The sequence below is a fragment of the Stigmatopora nigra genome, chromosome 13 (genome assembly GCF_051989575.1).
Source record: "Stigmatopora nigra isolate UIUO_SnigA chromosome 13, RoL_Snig_1.1, whole genome shotgun sequence".
NCBI classification, from domain to species: domain Eukaryota; kingdom Metazoa; phylum Chordata; class Actinopteri; order Syngnathiformes; family Syngnathidae; genus Stigmatopora; species Stigmatopora nigra.
The window spans coordinates 12429940-12455119 of record NC_135520.1 but is presented as its reverse complement, the minus strand read 5'-3'; the positions used below and the strand labels follow the sequence as shown (position 1 = coordinate 12455119).

Here is a 25180-nt window from a genome sequence, read left to right as displayed (position 1 = left end):
AGGGTTATTAGCCAGGAACCACCGTTCATTTATATTTTCCTTCTTCAGTCCTGAAACATCTCCTGTTGGCGGAGCAGTGGCAGATGCGTCTCCTTGTCATCCCCTGCAGCAAAAAATAATATGCAAAAGAATTGAAACGCAACATAACTATTTTAAAAAAACAAAAATATTTAGGGTAGTACAAAAACCTTTTGCAATTGCTCATTTTTTTGTCATAGCACAAATTATCTTTATCCTCTTTTAACGAACACATTGTTTCTGGCACTAATTTGACTCCATGTGTTTTAAATGTTCAAGTGGAGGAGCTTTAAAAGGGATTGTCACTCTTTTCTTCTATACTCAGGAAGACATGAGAGCGTTTTTGGATTGCCTATTGGAGTTGGAGAACAAGGATTTCTGGAGTGTGAGAAAGCACCCAGACATTGATGACGACCACATGTTCACTTCTGACTTCAACATGGACATCTGCACGGTGAGCCAGATCAATTGAATCTTGATTGGCCAGTTAAGGGCTGCAGTTCGTCATCCGCCTGTGTCGGCAGAAATTGAGAGGAAACGTGGTGAACGCAAGCCATGTGAATGCTGAGTTGAAAGGAGACGTGATGACATCCTGCCTGGCCCAACTGAAGGATTTCCCCAGAAGGTTGTGTGCTTTTCTCACTCACGCTGATTGGATTGGATTGAATTGGATAACTTTATTCAGCCCGTATTCTGTAAATTGCTGTCACAGTAGCAAGAGGGTGAGGTTGCAGAAATAGGAAAGGCATTTTAGACATAAATAAATAGGTATTAAGTAAGTTAATAGATAAATACATGAATAAATATATAAATAAATAAGCGCATTTCTGATATATATATATATATATATATATATATATATATATATATATATATATATATATATATATATACATATATATATATATATATATATATATATATATATATATATATATATATATATATATATATATACATATATATATATATATATATATATATATATATATATATATATATATATATATATATATATATATATATATATATATATATATATATATATATATATATATATATATATATATATATATATATATATATATATATATATATATATATATATATATATATATATATATATATATATATATATATATATATATATATATATAATATATATAATATATATATTAATTTCATTGAATTAGGTGATGCATTCAAATATATAAGTTTTTTGTATATCAAACAAGGCAGGGTCTAATGCTAATGAGATTTTTAATCCCAAATGGCATCATATTTATGAAAAAAAATTAGGAGAAAGAAGCAAGGCAATACTATGTGTGCACTGTTCAGTTCAAAGACTTGTGTTTTTTCTCTGCAGATTCGACAGAGAGTTCCGACGCTGTTGTTCGCCTATGCGCCTCGGAGACCTGCTCTGGAGCGAGTATTGCGTCTCCTATGTCAACTCCTTCAACACCTTACAGTAAATCACATGACACGCGCACACATTTGCGAACATCATTCAAGGAGGGAGTCGTGTCTTAATGAATTATCTGCTATTAATGGATATAGGCGTCTAATCCATTTTGGATCCGATTGGAGGTATATTGCTTTCTTTGACTGTCTGTTAATTGCAGCCAATGAATTTTCGTGGGTGTGTATTTTACATTTTTCATTCATTCATTTTTTTAATCGCTTAACCTCACAAGGGGGGACCTGGAGCCTATTCCAGGTGACTTTGGGCACGAGGTCGGGGATACTGTGAATAGGTTGCCTGCCAATCGCAGGGCATGAGGAGACAGACGGACAATATTTAAAGCTCACACTCAAACTTAGGGGCAATTTAGAGTGTTCAATCAGCCTACCATGCATTTTTTTGAGAATGTGGGAGGAGACCGGAGTACTCGAAGAAAACCCACGTCTGGGAGAACATGCAAACTCCACACAGGAGGACCAACCCGGGATCGAACCCAGGACCTCAGAACAGTGAGGCCAATACGCTAACTACTCAGCCGTTGGGCCAGCTCTTAAACATTTTAGTTAAAAAAAAAAGTCAAAATAGCGTTGCTTGCTTTTTTCTTTCATTCACATTCCAAGCTGCTCATCCAGACAAGGGACACGGGGGTGGTGGAGCCGATCACAGCCAACTATGGACAGAAGGCATGGGAAACCCTGAATCGGTTGCCAGCCAATTACAGAGCACATCCAATAAAGTTATCCAATCCAATGAAACGGACAACCTCTCACAATCCAATCCCCATTGAGTGGGAGTGGAACCCAAACTGCCCGCACTGAAGTCAGGCTTCTTTTACCCTAGTTACAATGGACGTCTCAACTTTCAAGGGAGGGGTGAGAAACAGAAGTGAGACATCAAATAGTCAAAACAACTGAAAGTCATGTGCAGCCGAAGGATCTTCTCCACATTCCAGCAGTCCAAACGAATTCGGCTTCCTTTTTTGTTTAGTCTAAATAAGAAGTAAAGCATTTACTTTGTTGCAAGCAGGCATTTTAGATGTAATAAGCAAAGCTTTTTCTTCATTGCAAGCAAACATATAATAATGTAAGACTAATAAACCTGACAGGCAGTTTTTCTTCTAAATTTAGTTTCTTTCTGCAAATTCTGTACATTTTTGGACCCATTCAGCCATCCCTCTGCTGTCTTACACAAGGGATCAGCTGTTAGCGCTGTGCAACACCTGGCTGTCCCTGGACATCCCCGTGGAGTTAAAGAGGAAGAGAAGAGGATGCAGACCTGGACAAAAAATTCAGGAGAGAAAGTGAAGCTTCAGACCCAGCATTCCATCTATTATTATGGGGAATGTAAGATCTCTCCCCAATAAGATGGAAGAGCTAACAGCGCTTACCAAACTACAACGAGATTATCGGGAATGCTGTATAATGTGCTTCACGGAGACCTGGCTAAATGAACCGACAGCGGACTCTTGTCTCCTTGGATGGTTTTCAGCCGGTAAGGGTGGAGAAAAAAGCCAAGGAGAGCGGTAGGAAGAAAGACGGGGGAATAGCTGTTTTTAGTAATACCAGATGGTGTAGCCCCAGACATATTGCCGTGAAGGACCAACTTTGCACTCGAGATATCCAGCTAGTGGCTGTTAGCGTCAGGACGTTTTACATCCCCCGGGCATTATCACAATAACTACGTACAGACGCTCCCCCACCTACGAACAAGTTCAGTTCCGAGCGATTGTTCATAAGTTGAATTTGTTCGTAAGTTGATTCAGTGCTATATTTTGTATTATAATTTATGTTTAAGGCCTATATAAGTATATTGAAGGTTTATATAAGTGCATTTGTATGTTAAAGGCTTGTATAAGTAACCAGCATTGGTTTGTAGTGAAATTTATTTTTATAAAATGGAGAAAATACATACAGTACTGTATACATACATTAGAGAGAGAGATTTACTAGAAACTGCCCGAAAGAAGCTATCTAATAACGATTGCAGTTTTCTTCTTTTTTTCAGTGCGGTAGCACTTTATGCCATCATTCAATTGATTTGCAACCTTTGTGCAACGTCCGATATTTGGGTCCTGCTGCTCGATCTTTCTGTTTATAAATGGTACTGACGGTCGAACGATTCAAGTTGTATTCCCGTGCAACGCTCACCACTTTCTCATTCGTATCAAGCTTATTTATTATTGCCATTTTCGTTTCAAATGAAATGGCTTGCCTCTTCCTTGGCCCTCCATCACTAGAAGCCTTTCGCTTTTCACCAACCATAATGAATAATGGATGCACAAGATATTTAATGATAAAAAGGAAAAAGGTTCTTTGCACACTGGAAATACACTCACGCACTTCCACACTGCAACAAACTGGGCAGAGGAAGGTGGATGCTGGGTGAGCTGGGCTCTCACAGCACCAGGCGTCGGTATTAGCGGTGGAAAGAAGCACTACTCGGAAAAAGGCGCGCAATACAAAATCAAACTTACGAACATCTTTCGACATAAACGCAATTGTTCGTAACTTGACTGTTCGTAAGTAGGGGAGGGTCTGTATATACCTTCCGCCGATGCGGCAGTCGCTCGCAAGCTGTTTCACGCTACTGTGTTGCGGCTGCAGATGTCACACCCCCAGTCTCTCCTTATCTCCGAGGATTTTAACCATGCTTTCTTGGCTTCTACTCTCCCCACCTTCACTCAGTATGTGAAGTGCCAAACCAGGGAACACAAAACTTTGGACCTGCTGTATGCCAACACAAAGGAGGACACTGACTGGGAGGTGCTGTGCAATTCACATGTTGAAGACATTGACAGCTTGACCCACTGCATTGCATCACGGATTATATAAACTTCTGTGTTGAGAACATTGTACCCTCCAAGAAGGTCCATTGTTTCTCGAACGATAAGCCATGGGTCACGCGAGATTTAAGGACCGCCCTGAACAAAAAGAAGAGGGTATTTGGGTTTGGGGAGAAATAGAGTCTGAAAATGGTCCAGAAGGAGCTGAAGAAATAGGTAAGGCAGGGAAAGGCCACCTACATGAGGAAGCTATAAAAACAACCCCAGAGAGGCAACAAGGTCTGGGAGGTTTGAGGACCATTTCGGGCCATGGAGGCAACAGCAAGAGAGACCCAGAGTCTGGAGACAGGAAGTGTGCCAACGGGTTTGATAGATTTGAATTACAACTTCAGGAGCAGGTTATGAAAGAGTGAGATCAATTTAATAGGAAATAAGTTTATTACCAAACTGCAGGATGGGGAGAAAGCTCAAACAGTTGTTAACACGCTCACAGTCTGTTGTCCTTGCAACTCTCTTTATCACTCTCTCTCTCTCTCTGCCTCTCTCTCTGTCTCTCTCTGCCCCTCTGTCACAATTTCTCTCTGTCTCTCTCTCTCTCTGTCTCTCTGTCTCTCTGTCACTCTTTCAGCTGCATTCCCCACACTTTCTTTTCTATGCACTCACAATAATCTTTTCATCATGCTTACAAAACTTTTCTATTCACTTACAAAACTACAGGGTGACCCAAAAAGATCCGTACCCATGAAAATTTCCATTATTCTATTATTATATATTCTATAAAATATGGGTAAGCACTTTGATATCTGATCGATTGATTATATCTTGGTGGCCAGTCAATCAAAAACACAAAAAGACAGACAACCATTCACACTCATAATCAGACATCAGTGGTCTGCAAATTTTCATCACCAGTGGAGACCGCCATCCCCAGTGGGGCTTCTTGGCAGCTCACCGCTTATTGCTGTCATATCACGAATAATAATTCCCAAAGGAAATAGGTAATTACCATATGAGATATTTATGCCACACATCTACAAATTGAAATTTGTTTTGGAAGTTCAAGTTCTATGCCCCAGTGGGTCAGCATGAGCGACTGCCGTGTGAGGGCACTGTGATTAACTCTTTACTTGCCAAATCTGTAATTTGTATGCCTTTAAAGCAATAAAAAGCAATTTCATTTGGTTGACATCAATTGTTCGATGTTTATGCAATCCGTAATATTCTACTAGTCATCAATATGACCCACGCCAAAGCATATTTCACCCGCTCAAAACAAAACAGGGAATGTCTTCCGTGCACAGAAAACACTCCATGTCTCTTCAGTCCTAGGGAAATCATGCCTATCCTAAATTAATTATTTTATCTAAACCAGCCAGGTACAATTTACCTAATAATTTGCATGAATTCTATTTCCGAATTGTTATTTTCATGTTGCATATCATTACCAACCAAATAATTCTTAATACTTAAGGTCTATTTTGCTAATCACCACCATATTGCTAACCCACCCAAGGATAGCTAAATTCACTGGCTGAATTCCTGTTGCAACCAATTCGTCTCACCCTCACCAAGGAGACGTTGTTTACTCAAGAGAAGAGCCATTTTCTGTAGCTAAATGTTACCAATATTAAAATCTACAATAAGTGAATTAGAGAAAATAACCTTCTACTAGGCATTTTCTAATGACGTCTTAGGTAAGTCTTGTCCTGGTGTGATGAGATTCGTCACTGAACCTCGGGCGACGGGGACCAATCCCTAATGGCCCCTTCCCTCAATGAGGGATGTGTTATGATCCTGGGTAATGGCCCCAAAGCAGGCGAGATAGATAGTCGAGTTCTTAGTGCACCTTTATTGAAATATGCTTTGTCAGCAACAATATTCAGTCCGTGTCCTGGTAACTATCCTGGCGGGTCCTTCTCCTTTCTTAGTCAGTATCTTGGCGTCGTCCTTTTCCTATCCTGGTCAATATCCTTGGGTCGTCCTTCTCCTTTCCTGGTCAATATCCTTGGGTCGTCCTTCTCCTTTCCTGGTCACTTGCTTGGCGATTCCTGGGCATACATGGGTCATAGAAATTAAACATGGAACAATGGTCATTTACGTGAAGGTACTTCAGCGTGCTGAAATGACGATCCGGCAACTGGTTCAGTCTCCGGTGGCCTTATAACTTGGCAGACCGTTGATGGCCTCCACCTGGCGCCACTCTGCTCGTTGGGGCTGGGCCTGTGATTGGTCGAACTGGAACACCCAGCCACCAGTCACGTCGGAGGCCTGACAGGATGGCTGACATCAGTTTCTTGGCCTCTCGATTCCCCGTCGCCCCGATGCCACAAATCTTGAATCCCGGATTTCAGGACAAAAATGTCCATTCCATGATGAACGTTCAACAAGGTCGCCAAGTAAGCACGCCAAGACAGATGAGTGAAATTTTGATGCTTCTGCAAATGGAGAGCCAAAGGGAGAACAGACAAAGTTACTCTGCGTAAGACTCCGGTCAATGTTTGACTGTTTCCGTTCTCCAATCTCTGACTGCTTTCTGCATCAACAGGTTAATTAGGGCAAGATTGCGTGACATACAAAGTCTCTATGACTAAGATGCAGGGCTGTGACACCGATGAAGGCTGTGACACGGATTGAAGGCTGACACAGGTTGAAGGCTGACACAGGTTGAAGGCTATGACACGTGTTGAAACATTCTTTTTGTTTACTTAAGATTATTTGACAGTATACATGTGCATCTATGCATATATATATATGTATATATATATATATATATATATATATATATATATATATATATATATATATATATATATATATATATATATATATATATATATATATATATATATATATATATATATATATATATATATATATATATATATATATATATATATATATATATATATATATATATATATATATATATATATATATATATATATATATATATACATACATACATACATACATACATATATATATATATATATATATATATATATATATATATATATATATATATATATATATATATATATATATATATATATATATATATATATATATATATATATATATTTCAGCAACACGGTTATTTATTTATTAACATATTTATTACATATGTATGTATGTCTAAAATGTATTTTCCTGTGTCTGTATTCTTACCCTCTTAATCCTGTGACATTGAAATTAATCTAATGTTCGTTAGGCGCCATTTGGAGGACGTGTACGCTGAGTCCACCCCGCTAATGGTAGAAGAGGTGGGCAAGGAGGTGCGGCGTCTCATCCTTGGTCTCCTGGAAAGTGTCCAACATCAGTTCAAGGATGACGTCAAGGTGCAACAGCGTCTTTTTCTAGTTTATTTGTTCCCATTGTTTTGCAATAGCTTTAATGTAGTCATTTTGTTTAAATTGGCTTTTTACTTCAAGAAAATGGTCCTAGTGCAGTTTTATTTAAAGTATATACTGTGCACTTTTATTTCATTTTTCGTTATTGCAAGAAATGTTATCGAATTTATTTGCTTTTATATTAAAAACTATTTAATTGCTATCCCTAAAAATAAACTTTGTTTTCGATTTTCCTTTTAAATAATTTTGTAACCATTATTTTTTTCTCTACATTGTAAACTCATTGGCGGCCTTTGATGACAGATGACGTCACACAAATATTATGCAAACGCTCCAAAGAAAACTGTTTCATCTCATTTGGGGACATTGATGGCATTATTTAATTGCTGCTAACCTTACCTGGCCAATTGTATTGGATATCGACCACCATCAATATCAGTCAATGAGGAAATTCAATTTTAGCTTGATTTTGTAGCAAGGAGGGATTTGAGGTGACTTTATTCCTCTGATCTCTCCCATCTCATTTCATAAACCGATTTATCTTCACTAGGGTCCTGGGGGGTGCTGGAGCCGCTCTCTGTTCGCTGTTGGTCACCAGTCTTTTAGTCGCCGTTAGGATTAGGGTTATGGTTGTCAAATGTACTTAGTTATTTAACCCTAACCTTAACCCTAACTCTAACCCTAACCCTAACGGCGACCAAAAGACCGGGGACCAACGGGGACCAAAAGAGCAGCGACCAAAAGACCCGCGACCAAACGTCCGGTCACGATGGCGGGGGACACCCTGAATTGGTGGCCAGTCAATCGCAGGGCACAAGGAGACAAACAACCATTCATGCTCACACTCATCACTAGGGGCAATTTAGAATGTCCAATAAGCCGACCGTGCATGTCTTTGGAATGTGGGAGGGAACCGGAGTACCCAGAGAAAAACCATGGGGAGAGCATGCAAACTCTACAGGGGGATCGACCTGGATTTGAACCCATGTCCCACAGTTTGAGGCCGACGCCCCGGGCCGCCCCATTTTCATTCCTCTTTACTAGTTAATTTACAACCGTGGCCATATTATATTTTTACTGTGGCATACCTGTCAACTTAACTCAAGTTTTTCCCATATTTTATACGTTTTTTGATCTTTTCAAATTGTGTACGCCATACATGAACTTTTGTACGAGATTTTTAAAGTACGTTCTAAAACCGATCTCGTTTTACCCATTCTGGTTCAAATCCGGATCGTCAAAGTCACTGGCAGCAGAAGAAAACGTCATCAGCGACTACTCATATCGTCATGTTTTAAGCATGATAGGCGCACGTGTATCCAATCATTAATAAGGGGAGCAATTGGCCGAGCTTGACAGGTATGCTTTGGAAGAAGCAGAAGTCAGAAAATGTCACAAGAGTAAATTGTTTTTAGAGAGGAATAAAAGTGGAAGTTTGCAGAAAAGGGAAATTCCTACTTTGAGAAGGAATTGATTTTGGACTTCCCCTTTTCCCTACTGTGCAACTTGTGAGCTAGAGTTACCCACTGATAGAATTACGTCTAGGTACTCCCAAATTCAACTTTCAATAATGGATGTTAAATAATTGTAAATGAAATGTTAAACATACGTATTCTACTCATCAGGCAGAAATAGCGCCGTACCACCAAAACTCTGAACTGTTATTGTTGTGTAACCTTTACTGTTAAGGACGATGTCTGACGAAATGAAATCAATAAATATAAAATGTCATTAAGATTGCAAGTGACTATTTTTATTAATGAAAAAAAATTAACTCCGACCTGATCGTATTAACAATTAGTCGACAATTGTGCCCGCCGTGCACATACGTATATGGATGCCAGTGTGTGTGCATGTGTGCGTGAATATAATCATTTTGTTTTGTGAATGTTTTTTGGCTGTTGTTGTTGTTGTTGTTGTTGTTGTTGTTGTTGTTGTTGTTGTTGAGTCACCCAAGGCGCCTGAGGATAATCCTCAGAAGCGCTAGACTCGCGTGTGGGAGGCTCCGTAGTTCTCCGAAGGAGAGTCCCAGCCGGCGGTGGTAACGGGCATTCTGAAGTGCTGGGCACCGCAGCCAGAGATGCTCGGCCGATTCTTCTTCTTCACCGCAGAGACGGCACCGATCGTTTTCGCACTTCCCCGTCAGATGTTGCCATCTTCGGAGGGAGGGATGGTGGCCGGACCGGAATCGAATAAGGTCATGAAGGTCTTTCTTGGATAGCTGGGACTCTTCCTCCGGATTGGGACGGGAGGATGTGAGGGAGATGACGCGGGGATGTGTTGGTGAGGGGGGTTTGCAGCTCCTGTGAATAATAGCTAGGTGTGTTTGTTGTTCTAGCGGAGCCGTTGGTTGGGGGAGGGTGGAACCAAGTTTCGCCTGTTCATCTGCTATATCATTGCCTGTGAGATTGCAGTGCCCAGGGACCCAGATTAGCTGGATCTTTTTGGATGGGGGAAGGGCCGCAAATTTGGATTTTAGGGCAATGGTGGGGGGGTCAAGGTTGTTCAGGTTATTGAGGGCTAGGAGGAGAGACTTGCGGAGAGACGGGGGCCGAGGTCCAGTTGTCATTCTGCCCGAGCCAGTCAATGGCTGCGTTCAGTGCAGTCTTTTCGGCTTGGTAAGAGCTGCTAAGGGACCCCGTTGGTGCGTGCCAGGAGTGGATCAGGGCGTCGCATCGGAAGACTGCTACTCCTGCTCCTCCATTCTCCGTACCGTTGTGGGTGGAGCCGTCGGTGTAGATATATAAGTCCGTTTTATCTAGTGCCGCAATAGTTTTGGTGGCTGCGTCTAACTGTTGGGTGGGGGATGAGGATTTCTGTGTGGGTGTAAAATGAATAGGTGGAGGGAGGGGCGGTGGCCACGAGATATTAGGGTTGTGTACTGTCTCCGCGCCTGCCGGGATGAGGTTGAGGTTGGTGAGTGTAGGGGTGGTAAGAGTTCGCCACTCACCCCTCTTAAAGCGTTTAGGGCAGGGTGTTTCGAAGAACACTCTCCTGTCATCATTGGGGGGGAGGTGGGACCAGTCGTCCGCCTTTTTCAAGCTGGCTAGTCTTAGGCGGTTGGATAGAGGTGGGAGCTGGGCCTCGTGGAGGACGGCATCAATGGGAGTTGTGCGTAGTTGACCCGTAACGGTCCGTGCCGCGTCCGACTGTGCCCTCTCTAGCTTCTGGATGTTGGTTGACGAAGCCCATGGTGCCCACGCAGGAGCTGCATATTCTGCGAGCGATCTGATGGTTGCGATGTAGATCGTCCGCATGTCCATAGGTCGCCATCCCCAAGACGTCCCCGTCAGTTGTCGCAAAATGTTGGTGCGTTGCCTCATGACTTGACTCAAGTGCCGTATGTGTTCGTTGAATGTGAGACGGCGGTCATATCGGACCCCTAGGAAGGTAGGGGTTGGGCTGAGCTTGAGTCTGGCACCCCCGACGGTGATGTTTGGGCACCATGAGGATTCGGCAGCGTCCATTGTAAAGAACGCTACCTCCGACTTGGATGTATTGAGGGTGAGGTGGTTATTCGCAGACCATTGGTGGACTTTGGCGGCCTCGGATTCTAATCTCGTCGCCACTTCTTCTTTGTTACGACCGCTACAGACCAGCGCCAAGTCATCAGCGTAGCCGGAGACGAGGGTGGTAGACTCAAAGGAGTTAAGCAGGTCGTTGATGTAGATGGTGAAGAGAAGCGGTGACAACACCGATCCTTGGGGAAGGCCTTCCTTGAACGTGCGGCAGCGTCCTGTAGTACCGTTGACCCTCACGCGTGCCGTTCGGTTAGTGAACCAGGTTTTGATCCACTCAACATACCGGAGAGGAACACCGATCGCCAGCATCTTCTGGAGTAGGTTGGCACGCCACACCTTGTCGTACGCTTTGCTAAACTCGAAGAACGCAGCAATGGAGCGATGACGCTGCTTAGACTGGAACCCATCCATGACGAATTGGGACAGCCGTAGGCATTGGTCGGTGGTGGAGCGGCCCTTACGGAAACCCGCCTGCCACGGGCTAAGAATGCCCTTCTCCTCCAGCCAGTTGGACAGGCGGTTTACTATGAGTCTTTCCAGGGTCTTGCTAATAGTGGAAGTAAGGGCGATTGGGCGGTAACTTCCGACTAATTGAGGGTCCTTGCCTTTTTTGTGGATCGGGATGATCTCCGCCGAGCGCCAGGGTTGGGGACACCATTGGGTGGTCCAGCTGATGTTGAGGATCTGGAGCAGAATAGGGTGTGCTTCAGGGGGGAGGTACTTCAGCATCTCTGGGGCGATTCCATCTGGGCCAGCAGCTTTGCCTGGTTTCAGTTGGTTGAGAGCTCGGCAGAGTTCATCTTCGGAGAATGGACACTCGGGTGATTTCCGAGGGGAACCCTGTAGTCTACGAGCATCCCTTCGAAGCTCTCGTACGGTCCTCCTACTCGACTTATCACTCTTGCGCCCACTCACCTTTGCGTACTCAATGACGAAAGCCGTTGCCTTGGCCTTGCAGATGCGTACTCACGATCGTTATAGATGAGCGTCTTGCTGCCTTTGCTCGATTGTGGTCTCGTCAGGGATTTGACCACCGCCCATGCTTGTTTGGAGTCCCTGGTTTCCGAGATTTTTTGGAGGTGTTTGGCTGTTGTTTAAGTCATTGACATCCAATTCAGTTTTATTAAATGGACATCTATTTGGCATCATTGACGGCGCTACACAGGTCTGAATCTAGATATGACTCTAGCACTATCAATGGCAGCCAAATGAGTCCCCTATGAACTGTTAATGGTGCTACTGGTAGATCTGAGAATACTACTTCAGGTACAGGTTAAGAAAGAGTGAGATCAATTTTAATACGAAATAGATTTGTTACCGGACTGCAAGATGGTTGGAGAATGCTCAAACAGCTGTAAACCTCTCACAGTCTGTCGTCCTCGCAATTCTCTCTCAATGAACACTGGGTCAGTCTTTATATAGGAACACAGGGTAAAATTTATAAGACAGGGATGTAGGACAGAGTTTATGTAAACAAAAAACTAGGCTAATATGGTTAGACATTTGCAGGTTTAGGTTGTATGCAAACCAGATATTTTTATAGCTCATTTTTATAACATTCTAAAGCGAGTTGGCCATATTCCAAAATACAAGGAAACAATTGCAAACCCTGTTAGCCAGCCTATGTTACATTTAGTCAGGTGAACAAACAATTGCAAGGCCAGCTAGTTAGCTTATCCTACGTTCCACTGTCTTAACAAACAATTGTAAAACCACTTTGGCCACATGGCTCGACATGAACAAACAATTATTAAGCTAGTTGGCAGGTCTACCCCACAGCTACAGCAAATGACTTTAAAATGATAGCATAACATATTTCTGAGGGACAATCATTCGGAAAAAAAAGTAACAGAAAACACTTAAAATTAGGATCTTAATTATTATTAAAGTCTGACTTTAAAAAAATTAATCCTCATAACTGAAGATGTGTTGGGGTTATTTGGTGTTTTGATTGGTTTGTTTGCTTTTCGCCTCTAGTATCCCTCCAGGCTTTCCTTCTTCTTGTAACCAGCTGCGTGTACTTTTTAATCATTCATTGTCTCTCCATTTAAACCCTGTTTTCTTTAGCCATTATAGGATTGACTGCTTTGTCTGATTTACCCTGCTCTGTTTGTATCATGGCAAGTTCTCGTGCCATGCTCTGTTTCAAGTTCCTCTTTTTCCCGTGTCTTCCCATCAGGGTTTATTTTGTAAATTGATTTATAACTCCTTGTTATTTTCTTAAGACATTTTGGTGTTTTCATTATTGTTATTATTGGTATTGTTATTATTGTTATTATTGTTGTTGTCAGTATTATTATTATTTGTATAATCTTTTCTTATTTTAAAGAAAGGGTTGATTTTTATTTCAACGATATATTTTCTTTTTTAGTCATTTTAGCAGTACTCGTGTTGCTCTGTAAAACTAGATATAGGCACATCATTTTTTGGTAAAAATCAAAAACAATTATGAGTTTTACCAAATGGGACATTTTGGAAAATATCAAAAGACTGAACTTCAAATATTGTGATGACAAATGTGTCGTACTTTTTTGTTGCAGCCATTCTTACGGAGAATGATGACGAGAAAATGGCTGACTAATGACGATGACTTTAAAAACCTTGCCGCTCGCACCGAGATTCTGGCACAGTACTGCCAAGCCATGCGGCCACCACATGGCCAGGTGAACCCTTTAACATTAGGGTGTCGAACCCTTTTTTTTTTCTTGGTCCACGTTGTCACGGTTTCATTCAAGAACCATTGTCTCCCTACTAGCCAGCCACAATTAATCAATTGAGAGCATTAGCTGATAGTCATTAGATCGTTTATAGACATATTCTCTTAATCCTCTTTTTTGATCTTTTTAATAGCAAATATTCCGTTTTTTCCTCCATTTGCAATTTTTAAATAAAAATGGGAAACAATAAATAACTATCTTTTAATATTTTCTTTTTATTAAAAAAGAAAACCATTAAATAAAATATTCAGTTGTGTTTTTAATGTTTGACTTAATGTATTTTTTAACAAAAAAGGGAGAAATCATCTATTTTTACATTTAAAAAAATGTTAGTTTTTAAAAAATATATTTTTGAGGATTTAAAAAACGTTGCAATTACCCCATGACTACTCTGATTTTAGATTAAACATTTTTTTCAAAATGTAAAACGGGAAAAGATAGAATTTTTAAATTTTTATGTTTTAATCCATTGATTTTCAAAAGCTCAAAGTGGAAAACGAGAAATATTCAGTTTTAATTGTTCCCTTTGCGATTTTTTAAAATATTTTTTCTAAAAAAGATACTGCAAAGAACTAAATATTATGTTTTTGATTAAAAATTTATGTAATCCATTTTCTGAACCGTTTTATCCTCACTAGGATAGTAGGGGGTGCTGGAGCCTATCCCAGCTGACACCCTAAATCACTGGCAAGCCGATCGCTGGGCATGAGGAGACGGACAACTATTCACGTTCACACTCATACTTAGGGGTAATTTAGAGTGTCCAATTAGCCTACCATGCATGCATTTTGAAAGTGCGAGGAAACTGAAGTGCCCGGAGAAAACCTACGCAGGCCTGGGGAGAACATGCAAACTCCACACAGGTGGACCATCCAATCCATTTGGCCTGTAAAGGCCTCCCATTCAAAATGGATTGACCATTGATCACCATCTGTGGCATTGATAACATGATCATACATTGCCAAGTGTGCATCATTGTCAACAGAGGTGTGGTTGTCCTTTTTTTTTTAAATTAAAATAGCTAAATTTAAATTCAATTTTTTTTTTAAGATTTTAAAGATTTTTTTTAATCTAAAATATTATTTTGAAATACCTCAAATTAATTTAAAACTGAAGACATAAATTTTGAAGAAAAATATATAATCTAAAATGAATAAAATAATTAACTTTTGCATGTACAAATGGATTTGATATTTATCATAGTTAAAGTACTGAATATAAATTCATTTATTGGAAGGTTAAATTTGTGGCTGGCCTGGCCTTATCTGCAGTTCGTGCCACGTGTTTGCCAACTTTGGAGGGATGCTGTTTTACAAATGCAGAGTCCATGTTTTGGACAGGAGATGGCGAGCCGGGCGCACTACCACGTGGTGAAGGAGTACGTAGGCCAGCTGATGAAAAACAACTTTTCGTGTAAAAATCATCAACACGACAAGGCAGCCGCGAAAATCCGAACCCAAAGCTCCAGGCTGGCAGACCTCTTCCGGCGCATGGTATGACAGCTCTGACTTGATCGTCGGCAAGACAATTTGTACAGACAATTTTGCATGTTGTTGGGCAGGGCTCATGTGAAGAGTGGCTGGACCCGGTCGGCGAGTACCTAAGCGACATCGTGGGCCAGAAGAACAAAGGTGACATCAAAGACCACCTGCAGCCGCTAATCCAACAATACCCTGATTTTAGGTAAGCGCCATTAACTCTGACTGCTACAGATGATGATAGATGGCCAATCGTGTGTATTATTTCATTCTACTGCTTTGATTGGAAGTTGTTCATTGCTAGTAGACAGCCAATTCAATTGAAGTGAAATTGTTCATTTACTGCGAGCCCTCCCACAGCCGATGAATTGGATGTCGGTTGCCGTTGATGAGAGCCAACGACTTAAGACAGCTTAAGAGGCAAAATCATCATCTGCGGCCTGAGGCATTTTTTAAAAAAATATTAGCGTAGTAGCCGTCAAACAAATAGATGCCTTGATACTATACATTTAACAGAAACCTGCAAACGTCTAGTAAAGTCACATTTTTGGATTGGGCAAGTAAAGTAAAAGCTGTTGTGAACCCTGACAAATTTAAATGAATAGGATTCTGTAGGTCATACTCAGAAACACGGTGTCTTTCTTTCATTAAATGATATTCTGGCTCTGATGGTTCAAACTCGCACAATTGAGTTGACAGAGAAAACATGCTAAGCTAAACTAATGCATAAGCTTCACTGCAAGTGAGCGCTGGGCGGGTGATTGACTTATGGCAGGGACACACCTACAAAAACATAGCACTGATAGTACAAGGTACTAATTTAAAAGTCTTATTTCACGTACTAAATATTTTTTTATTCATTCAAATCTTTCTATGTTGATAACCTCAGCTTTTTACTCCAATATATTCCTTTTAATTTGACCTTACTAGAACTAATCTCATCTCAATTTCTGAACCGCTTCATCCTCATTAGGGTTACGAGGGGTGCTGGAGCCTATCCCAGCTGACTCCGGGCCAAATGCGGGGGACACCCTGAATCAGTGGCCAGCCAATCGCGGGGCACGACGAGACAGACAATGATTCACCTAGGGGAAATTTGGAATGTCCAATCAGCCTACGATGCATGTTTTTTGGAATGTGGGAGGAAACTGGAGTACCTAGAGCAGGGGTCTCAAACCCGCGCCCCGCGGGCCGCATTTGGCCCGCGGGACAATAATTTGCGGCCCGCGTCTTAATATGCAAGATTAATGTCCGTGCGGCCCGCAAGATTGATATGAATGACATGTTCAAAGCTGGATGAACCAATCACGGTGAAGTATATGGCTCTGGAGGGTGGGACATTGGCCGGGCTGTCCAGTGCCTCGCTCACTCCGCTCGGTTCAGAGAGCTGCCGTAATCCAATACGATCAGAGAGCAAAAGTGCGCATGCGCCACAGACCCGCGCGACTGAAAGTTAAACGGTCAAATCGAAAGTGCGCATGTGCCACAGAACCACGCGACTGAAAGTTAAAAATTCAATCCGAGACTCATTCCTAGTGTAAACACATATTACAGCCCCAGAGATGTCTGTTTCAAAGCCTGCCGTGAAGAGAAAGGTCAGTGATGAGCACAGACAGTTTCAAGACAAGTGGGGAGTGCAATATTTCTTTGTTGAATATGGGGATGTGCTCTACTTCACTGAGGTACGTTGGCTCTGCAGGGGAAATGTATTGAAGATATTTTTTGAGTTGAGAGCAGAAGTAAAAGACTTCATTGAGATAGATGGGGTTGCTGTTCCTGTGCTAAGTGATCCCAAATGGCTCATGGACTTAGCTTTTCTTGTTGATATCACACATGAGCTTAATGTACTGAACAAGAAGCTGCAAGGCCAGGGGCAACTTGTCCGTGCTGCCTATGACAACGTGAGAGCATTCTGCACTAAACTTTTGTTATGGAAAGCCCAGTTCTCTCAGGCAAACCTTTTCCATTTCCCGGCATGCAAGGCTCTTGTGGATGCAGGCACACCATTCAGTGGTGAGAAATATGTGTTTCGAAGCTGCAGGAGGAATTTGATCACAGATTTGCAGACTTTAAGACACACAAAGCCACATTTCAAATTTTTGCGGACCCCTTCTCCTTTGATGTGCAAGATGCCCCTCCTGAGCTTCAAATTGAGCTCATTGACCTGCAGTGCAACTCTGCACTCAAAGCCAAGTTCAGGGAGGTGAGTGGAGAAGCAGACAATTTTGGGCAATTTTTGAGATAGTTGACCCCCAGTTTCCCTGAACTTTCCCAAATGTTCAAGCGGACCATGTGCCTTTTTGGGAGCACAAACTTGTGTGAGAAACTCTACTCCACCTTGAACTTCAATAAGTCCAAGTATAGGTCCAGACTTACTGATGAGCATCTTCAAGCTCTATTGAGGGTCTCCACTGCTTCCTCCCTTAAACCAAATGTGACTCAGCTATGTGAGAAGAAGCGCTGCCAGGTCTCTAGCAGCAAGAAGTAAGACAACCTGTGTCCAGAATATTTCATGTTCAATGTTCCATACAAGTTCAGAATGTTATCTAAAGTGTAAAAAACAGGGAATGCCTTCCGTGCACAGAAAACACTCCATGTCTCTTCAGTCCTAGGGAAATCATGCCTATCCTAAATTAATTATTTTATCTAAACCAGCCAGGTACAATTTACCTAATAATTTGCATGAATTCTATTTCCGAATTGTTATTTTCATGTTGCATATCATTACCAACCAAATAATTCTTAATACTTAAGGTCTATTTTGCTAATCACATTTATCAATGTGTAATCCAGTGGGGAAAGAAGTCAATCTTTCTCTTCTTCACTGGATGGTTCAGGATCTCCAAACTCGGGTGTAATCTAAAGAGCTGTTAATACAGACATTTGAAACGGAATAAAAATAATTAGTTTTCTCTACTTAGCCAGCCACTGTATATCTACCGTATTCTCATTATTATTATTTTTTTTTATTACTTATTGATTTATTTTTTATTAATATTTAAGTTAATTTATTTAATCCATTATTTTTCGTTAAAAAATAAAGATATTTGATAACGTTGGAATGTTTTATCAGCGCTTTTCTTGTGGAAATACTGATGCTGCCCAGTCTCACTCAGACTCTGTCTCTTGCGGCCCTCAGGTAAATTGAGTTTGAGACCCCTGACCTAGAGGAAAGGGGAGAACATGCAAACTCCATGCAGAGCTGTAAGGCTGATGCGCTAACCGTTTAAGAGCTTTAAATCTAAATTCAAAGATCAACAAAACAAACAACTAAAATTAATTCATATGACATAAGAAATCTTAGTTAGTAATGAAAAGATAACATTAATTAAGTTTGGAAAACAAAGAAAATGTTATTTTGTGGTTAAAATAATATTCAAAAAGTTTTTAGGTTGAAAGTGCAAAAATAAATAATGTATTTTCTCGCATATAAGCCGTATTTGTAACTCCAAAAAATGATGACTGAGTCAAGGGTACGGCTTATTTATGCACAAATTAGACGTGACATGCACAAAACTGCAAGGTGACAAAGATTAAATGCCATAACGCAAGACAATGTGGCCAATATGGTCTTTCATCTCATCTCATTTTTTGACCTCCTTTATCCTCACTAGGGTCGCGGAGGGTACTGGAGCCTAGCCCAGGTGACATCGGGCCAACAAAATTAATTTTGACGTCTATTAGTGAAATTGAATGAAAAAAAATCGTATCTCGCATAAAACATGAACGAACTTACTTGTGGCTGGCATTGCTCGCTCAGGGCGCCGCCATCTTACCTTTTACCGGTAGATAAATGTGCTCTGACTGGCCAGACACGAGTAATCTTGATACATGTGTTTGTAATGTTTACCATGTCAGCACATCCCAATCCCTTCAATGCAACACACCTGTATACCTACATATACACCTACATGTACACCTATATATAAAGGCACATAATACCCAGATGCAGTCAATATGTAGGTAAATACGGTAAATAAAATTTGGCAAATCTTACAGTAAAATACACAAAAACAAAGCTGAAATATTTGGGAAAATTATCTCAAAAAATATGTAAAAGTTTAAAAAAATATTTTTAATTAACTTAACTTGGTTGAAAGTATTCATTCATTCATAATTTTCCATAACATACATCCTCACAAGACTTGTTGGGGCTGCTGAAGCCTATCCCAGCTTGGTACTGGGACCATTAAAATATGGAAGTTGTCTAATAAAAAAAGGGAAGGGTTTGAGATTATTACTGCAAGCATGAAGAGATGAGGCAACTTGCTTCCTGTTTGTGGCAGCTGAAAGATGACTAAAAACCGAGGAGGAAGTGCAGATGAAATATCAACACTCTCACATAGGCATACAAAGAAAATCAGAAATAACAGTTAAATGCCTACTCCTCAAATCAAATAAATAAAAACAATCCAATTAAAATGTATAAAGAATATTCCAAAGGTTTTCATTTTTTGTTTTGTTATTTGTTCATGTTATGAACCACTTTATCCTCAAAAATTGCAGGGGGTACCTGAGCCTATCCCAGAATATATACAGTGTTCCCTCGGTCATCGCGGTTAATGGGGACCGGGACCACCCGCGATAAGTGAATTTCCGCAAAGTACGGATTCCCCTTCAAAAATGCTTAATTTGAATTTAATTAAAAAAAAATAAACATAAAACATAAAAAATACAAATGAAAAAAAATATATATATATATATATATTTTTTTCATTTGTATTTTTTAACTCCCCTGTATACAGTACACCATATAGAATACGGGTAGAGAGAATGAAATTCATGTTATAACAAAAAAAATGTAAAATATGTTGTTTCAATGTATTTATTTGTATTATTATTATTTTTTTCTTCCAAAAAAAGTCTGCAAAGCTCTGAGTCCGCGGTGGCTGAGCCGGGAAGAAGCAAGGGAACACTGTATACATATATGTCTGTATCTATGTGTATGTGTGTATGTGTGTAAGTGTGTAAGTGTGTAAGTGTGTAAGTGTGTAAGTGTGTAAGTGTGTAAGTGTGTAAGTGTGTAAGTGTGTAAGTGTGTAAGTGTGTAAGTGTGTAAGTGTGTAAGTGTGTAAGTGTGTAAGTGTGTAAGTGTGTAAGTGTGTAAGTGTGTAAGTGTGTAAGTGTGTAAGTGTGTAAGTGTGTAAGTGTGTAAGTGTGTAAGTGTGTAAGTGTGTAAGTGTGTAAGTGTGTAAGTGTGTAAGTGTGTAAGTGTGTAAGTGTGTAAGTGTGTAAGTGTGTAAGTGTGTAAGTGTGTAAGTGTGTAAGTGTGTAAGTGTGTAAGTGTGTAAGTGTGTAAGTGTGTAAGTGTGTAAGTGTGTAAGTGTGTAAGTGTGTAAGTGTGTAAGTGTGTAAGTGTGTAAGTGTGTAAGTGTGTAAGTGTGTAAGTGTGTAAGTGTGTAAGTGTGTAAGTGTGTAAGTGTGTAAGTGTGTAAGTGTGTAAGTGTGTAAGTGTGTAAGTGTGAAAGTGTGAAAGTGTGAAAGTGTGAAAGTGTGAAAGTGTGAAAGTGTGAAAGTGTGAAAGTGTGAAAGTGTGAAAGTGTGAAAGTGTGAAAGTGTGAAAGTGTGAAAGTGTGAAAGTGTGAAAGTGTGAAAGTGTGAAAGTGTGAAAGTGTGAAAGTGTGAAAGTGTGAAAGTGTGTAAGTGTGTAAGTGTGTAAGTGTGTAAGTGTGTCTGTGTGTCTGTGTGTCTGTGTGTCTGTGTGTCTGTGTGTCTGTGTGCATGTGTGTCTGTGTGCATGTGTGCATGTGTGCATGTGTGCATGTGTGCATGTGTGCATGTGTGCATGTGTGCATGTGTGCATGTGTGCATGTGTGCATGTGTGCATGTGTGCATGTGTGCATGTGTGCATGTGTGCATGTGTGCATGTGTGCATGTGTGCATGTGTGCATGTGTGCATGTGTGCATGTGTGCATGTGTGCATGTGTGCATGTGTGCATGTGTGCATGTGTGCATGTGTGCATGTGTGCATGTGTGCATGTGTGCATGTGTGCATGTGTGCATGTGTGCATGTGTGCATGTGTGCATGTGTGCATGTGTGCATGTGTGCATGTGTGCATGTGTGCATGTGTGCATGTGTGCATGTGTGCATGTGTGCATGTGTGCATGTGTGCATGTGTGCATGTGTGCATGTGTGCATGTGTGCATGTGTGCATGTGTGCATGTGTGCATGTGTGCATGTGTGCATGTGTGCATGTGTGTCAGGTTTAAGACCATATACATTCAATAATATCGGAGCAGAGGAAACACAGAGCCAGTCGTGATGAGAATTTAAACCACTTCATATGAAGGAGGACGCCAGTGTAGCCAGAGCAGAAAGATAGTCTATCTTCCTGAATGACCGTTTGGAATTCCTGGCGACTCCCTACAAACAACCTGGTTTTATTAGAGACAAGTCATAAAAATGGGAGGCGTTAATACAAATGAAGGAGGTGGAAAGCAAAAGGTGTAGTGCACATTTTAACCAATAGGTGTAAATTGAATTCTATTCTAGTAACTTAATACATCATAGTGAAAAGGGTGCAAGACTAAATATAAGTATACAAATATATTTCACAATGTGTGCATGTGTGCATGTGTGCATGTGTGCATGTGTGCATGCGTGTATGCGTGTATGCGTGAATGTGTGTATGTGTTTGTTTATGTGTGTGTGTGGGCGTGTATATATATATATTTTTTTTCCTTTTTTAATCTTTGTATGTGTGTGACCATTACCTGACATTGCTTAACTCGTTGGATGGGAGATATCGAGTCCATTATAAATTAAATAGATTGGATTTCTATTGACGTGAATAGGTCTTTTTGATACCAAATTCTCTCTTTTACTAACTACCTTCACACATACTCTCTAACCTGACCTTTCAGTGTATGAGTCAAGCTATGATTTTTTTTTTGACTTTCGCTGAACAGTTTAAAAAATGTTTGTAGTCATGTTTTCAAATGAAAACCAAAATGTAAAAACTAATGAAAAAAAATATTTAAAAAAATTATTTTTTGTGACACTGCTAGCTCGAGGCACCTGGTGTCCTTACTAGCCTTCCGCGGCATTATGCGCGGTCGCGAGCATCAGCGCATCCTGCTGAAACTCCACCTGCTGAAGAGGACAATGCCCGCCGGCGACCCTGATGAACATTCACTCTTCCATGACATGGAGGCCACGGTCCGGACTAACTTCTTGTCCAACCTCTCCCTCTTCTGCTTTACCTTCGTCTTACCGGCTGACTAACTGTTGTCATCCTCCTCACTGGCTGCAATTAATGGCAATACGTAATTCAAACTTAAATGGCAGAGGTAATTCTACCATACATCCTTTCACCTACAGAGCACCTGAAACCCCAAAAATATGGGTCAACATCTCTCAACATCATGTGCATTTTTTCAAGACTTCTAAAATTGTATTTTCTGTTCTCAAGCAAAATGTTCTGACGTAAAATCTATTTCAGTGCTTGGAAAGACATGTATAGGTGAAACTCTAAGGTGAATTTCTATGCATTGTTTTTATCAACATTATGTTCAATTCCAGATCAAAAATTACTCTCTGAGTTTAAATATTACATTTGCCCATTATATATCCTTATTCTCCTGATTACCAGGAAAAAAATGTTGTAGAATCACATTGATTTTGAACGTCCCCAATCTATGTGAAGTAATTGGAAAACTGCAAAAGTATCGTTCATTGGAAAGCTCTAAATGTCCTCTATACAGCACAAAAGGAGTTCATGTGATTGGATGCACTGGGTGAGAGATATTTAGGTTCACAAAGGTCCTCTACAGAGGACAAATTTGAACTACTGGGAGTCAGGAGGATAAACCCCACAGGGAGTGTGTTGGTTGAATATATTTTCTTTATTATAGTTATAAAGATTCATTAATTTTCCAAACAACTTATCGTCACAAGGATCATGAGGCACAAAATTCCAGTTGCTTAGTTGTTTATTTCCTTTTGATCGTTAACTAAAGCATTGACGTGTGTGACTGCTATGTCGAACAACTTCATAACAAAGCTAACCAAACTTGAATCTCATTCACACACTAATTCACACAGACATACACACACACCTAGGGGGATTTAGTTTGAGTTACAAACATTTTAATGTAAAATAATAGTGATTTAAATTTCCTATTTGATTGATGGATGACTAATCACAATCTAGTAATCAACCTTAGCAAACTAAGAAACATTGGAAGTTTAATGTGTTTTTTATCAAGATTGCAAAAATATTTGAATCTTCTGTCATTGTAATTTTGGTTATTTTTCACCTTTTGTGTTTATAAATTATAGAAAATGTCTGACCTTTAACCTCCTAGGACCTCCTAGGACATGTGTGGACATGTTCATTTTTGGTTGTCAAAAGACTACAATGTTAAATTTTGGACTCCAAGGGCCTGGCGTCCACATATTATGTGGACATCATTTTTCTCAAAAACTACATCATATAAAAGGACAATTCTTTTTTTTTTTTACAGTCATCAGGTCCCACTTATCTTAAACATCAAAGAGATAATAAAATGCATGCCTTGCAAGAATCTGGGTCTTAGAAGGTTAAGATGTTTCCATTGGCATTACATTTTAATGCAACAGGAAATTGATTTTGGTGACTTGACGCTGACTTTGTAGCAAAATTTCTATTTTTAAAATTGTCGTTTGATTATTTAACTGCTGTGATTTATTGTGTAGTATGTTTTTTTTAAATTGAAAGAATGTTTATATTTATAATTAAATCCTACCACCTGGAGTTTGAATTTTAAATTCTATAACAACTTTTTAATTTTCTGCCATTGATCTTTTGTCTAGTAATTAAATTGAGGAGTTGGGAGTGAATGATCATATATCAGTCTCTTTGTTAAAAATATCTATAAAATCTGACAAAATAAGAAAAAATAACACTGGATACAAATATTTTCTCAATAAAATGTAAAAGGAAAAAAATACAACAAATGTTTAGTTTTTTGTTACCCGTTTTCTCATAAAAATACATACATGAGTATTTATCGAGTTCACCCCTTACTTTAAAGTGAAACTAGTGAATAAATTCAGGTCAGCCTCATATTCGAGCATCACCTTTTAAAAATTATGCAAGTGGTTGGAGTTGGCTATGAGCTTCTGCTTACCATGACAGATGTTTCATTTCCCTTAAATGTTAGTAATGACTCAGGCATGTGGTGAAATAACTGTTTTTGTAGCTTTCTCTTTCAGTTCTAGAGTGCAGGGGAAAGTTAAATTGTGTTAAGTTAATCACTAAAACTTGTCAGATTTCAAAATGATGGAATTTCCCCTCCATTGACCCTATTTTATGTCTTCAGCTAACACCAAACCAAAAGCATATGCACTGAAGTTGTACATATGATTATGAATCTGCAAACTGATGGATCCACAACAGCTAAGGAACGGGTTGATATTCACAAAAACTAGAATTTATTAGACAAAAAGAGGACGTCAAAATCGGGAGTATCAAAAGGAGGTGACGAAACAGCATGACTTGAGTCCGCAAATAAACTAAGGGAGAAGAAGTACAACAAAAAAAGGACGATTAAGTCGGCGAAATGAACTAAGGTTTTCAAAGTACAAAAAACAATACAAACGTCTCGGAGAAGTCACAGGTGTTGGATAAGCAGGGCGGTAAACAAGGGCAAGGAATGCAATACCCCTGACAAACTGCTGGCTGTGGCAGGTGTCCTTTAATGTGTCAATCAGCTGCAGGTGTGCTGATCCTGCCCCACCTTGATGGATTAATCAGCTGCTGAAAAGACAGGCTACAGAACATGGCACATATGTCATGATAAATAGCTCCAAATATTTGTGACCTTGAAAAATGTCAGCTTCTCGCTAAGATGGCGGGGCAAATAAAGCCA

At 40.0% G+C, this 25180-nt stretch overlaps 1 protein-coding gene across 3 annotated transcripts in view; it reads left to right on the top strand.

Annotated features, from left to right (window-relative positions):
- Positions 1-24205, top strand: part of LOC144206551 (exocyst complex component 3-like protein 4) — a 40011-nt gene extending 15806 nt beyond the window's left edge. For 2 of the 3 annotated variants that reach the window (XM_077731579.1, XM_077731578.1), the window contains exons 8-15: positions 344-472; positions 543-643; positions 1385-1486; positions 7474-7600; positions 13674-13796; positions 15191-15343; positions 15412-15533; positions 22337-24205. In XM_077731579.1, coding sequence (XP_077587705.1) covers positions 344-472; positions 543-643; positions 1385-1486; positions 7474-7600; positions 13674-13796; positions 15191-15343; positions 15412-15533; positions 22337-22553 — 1074 coding nt within the window. In that variant the 3' untranslated portion in view covers positions 22554-24205. Of the gene's footprint in view, positions 1-343; positions 473-542; positions 644-1384; positions 1487-7473; positions 7601-13673; positions 13797-15190; positions 15344-15411; positions 15534-20191; positions 20307-22336 lie in introns of those variants that run through there. The other variant, XM_077731580.1, reaches the window with a different exon arrangement.
- The last annotated feature ends 975 nt before the right edge of the window (positions 24206-25180 follow it).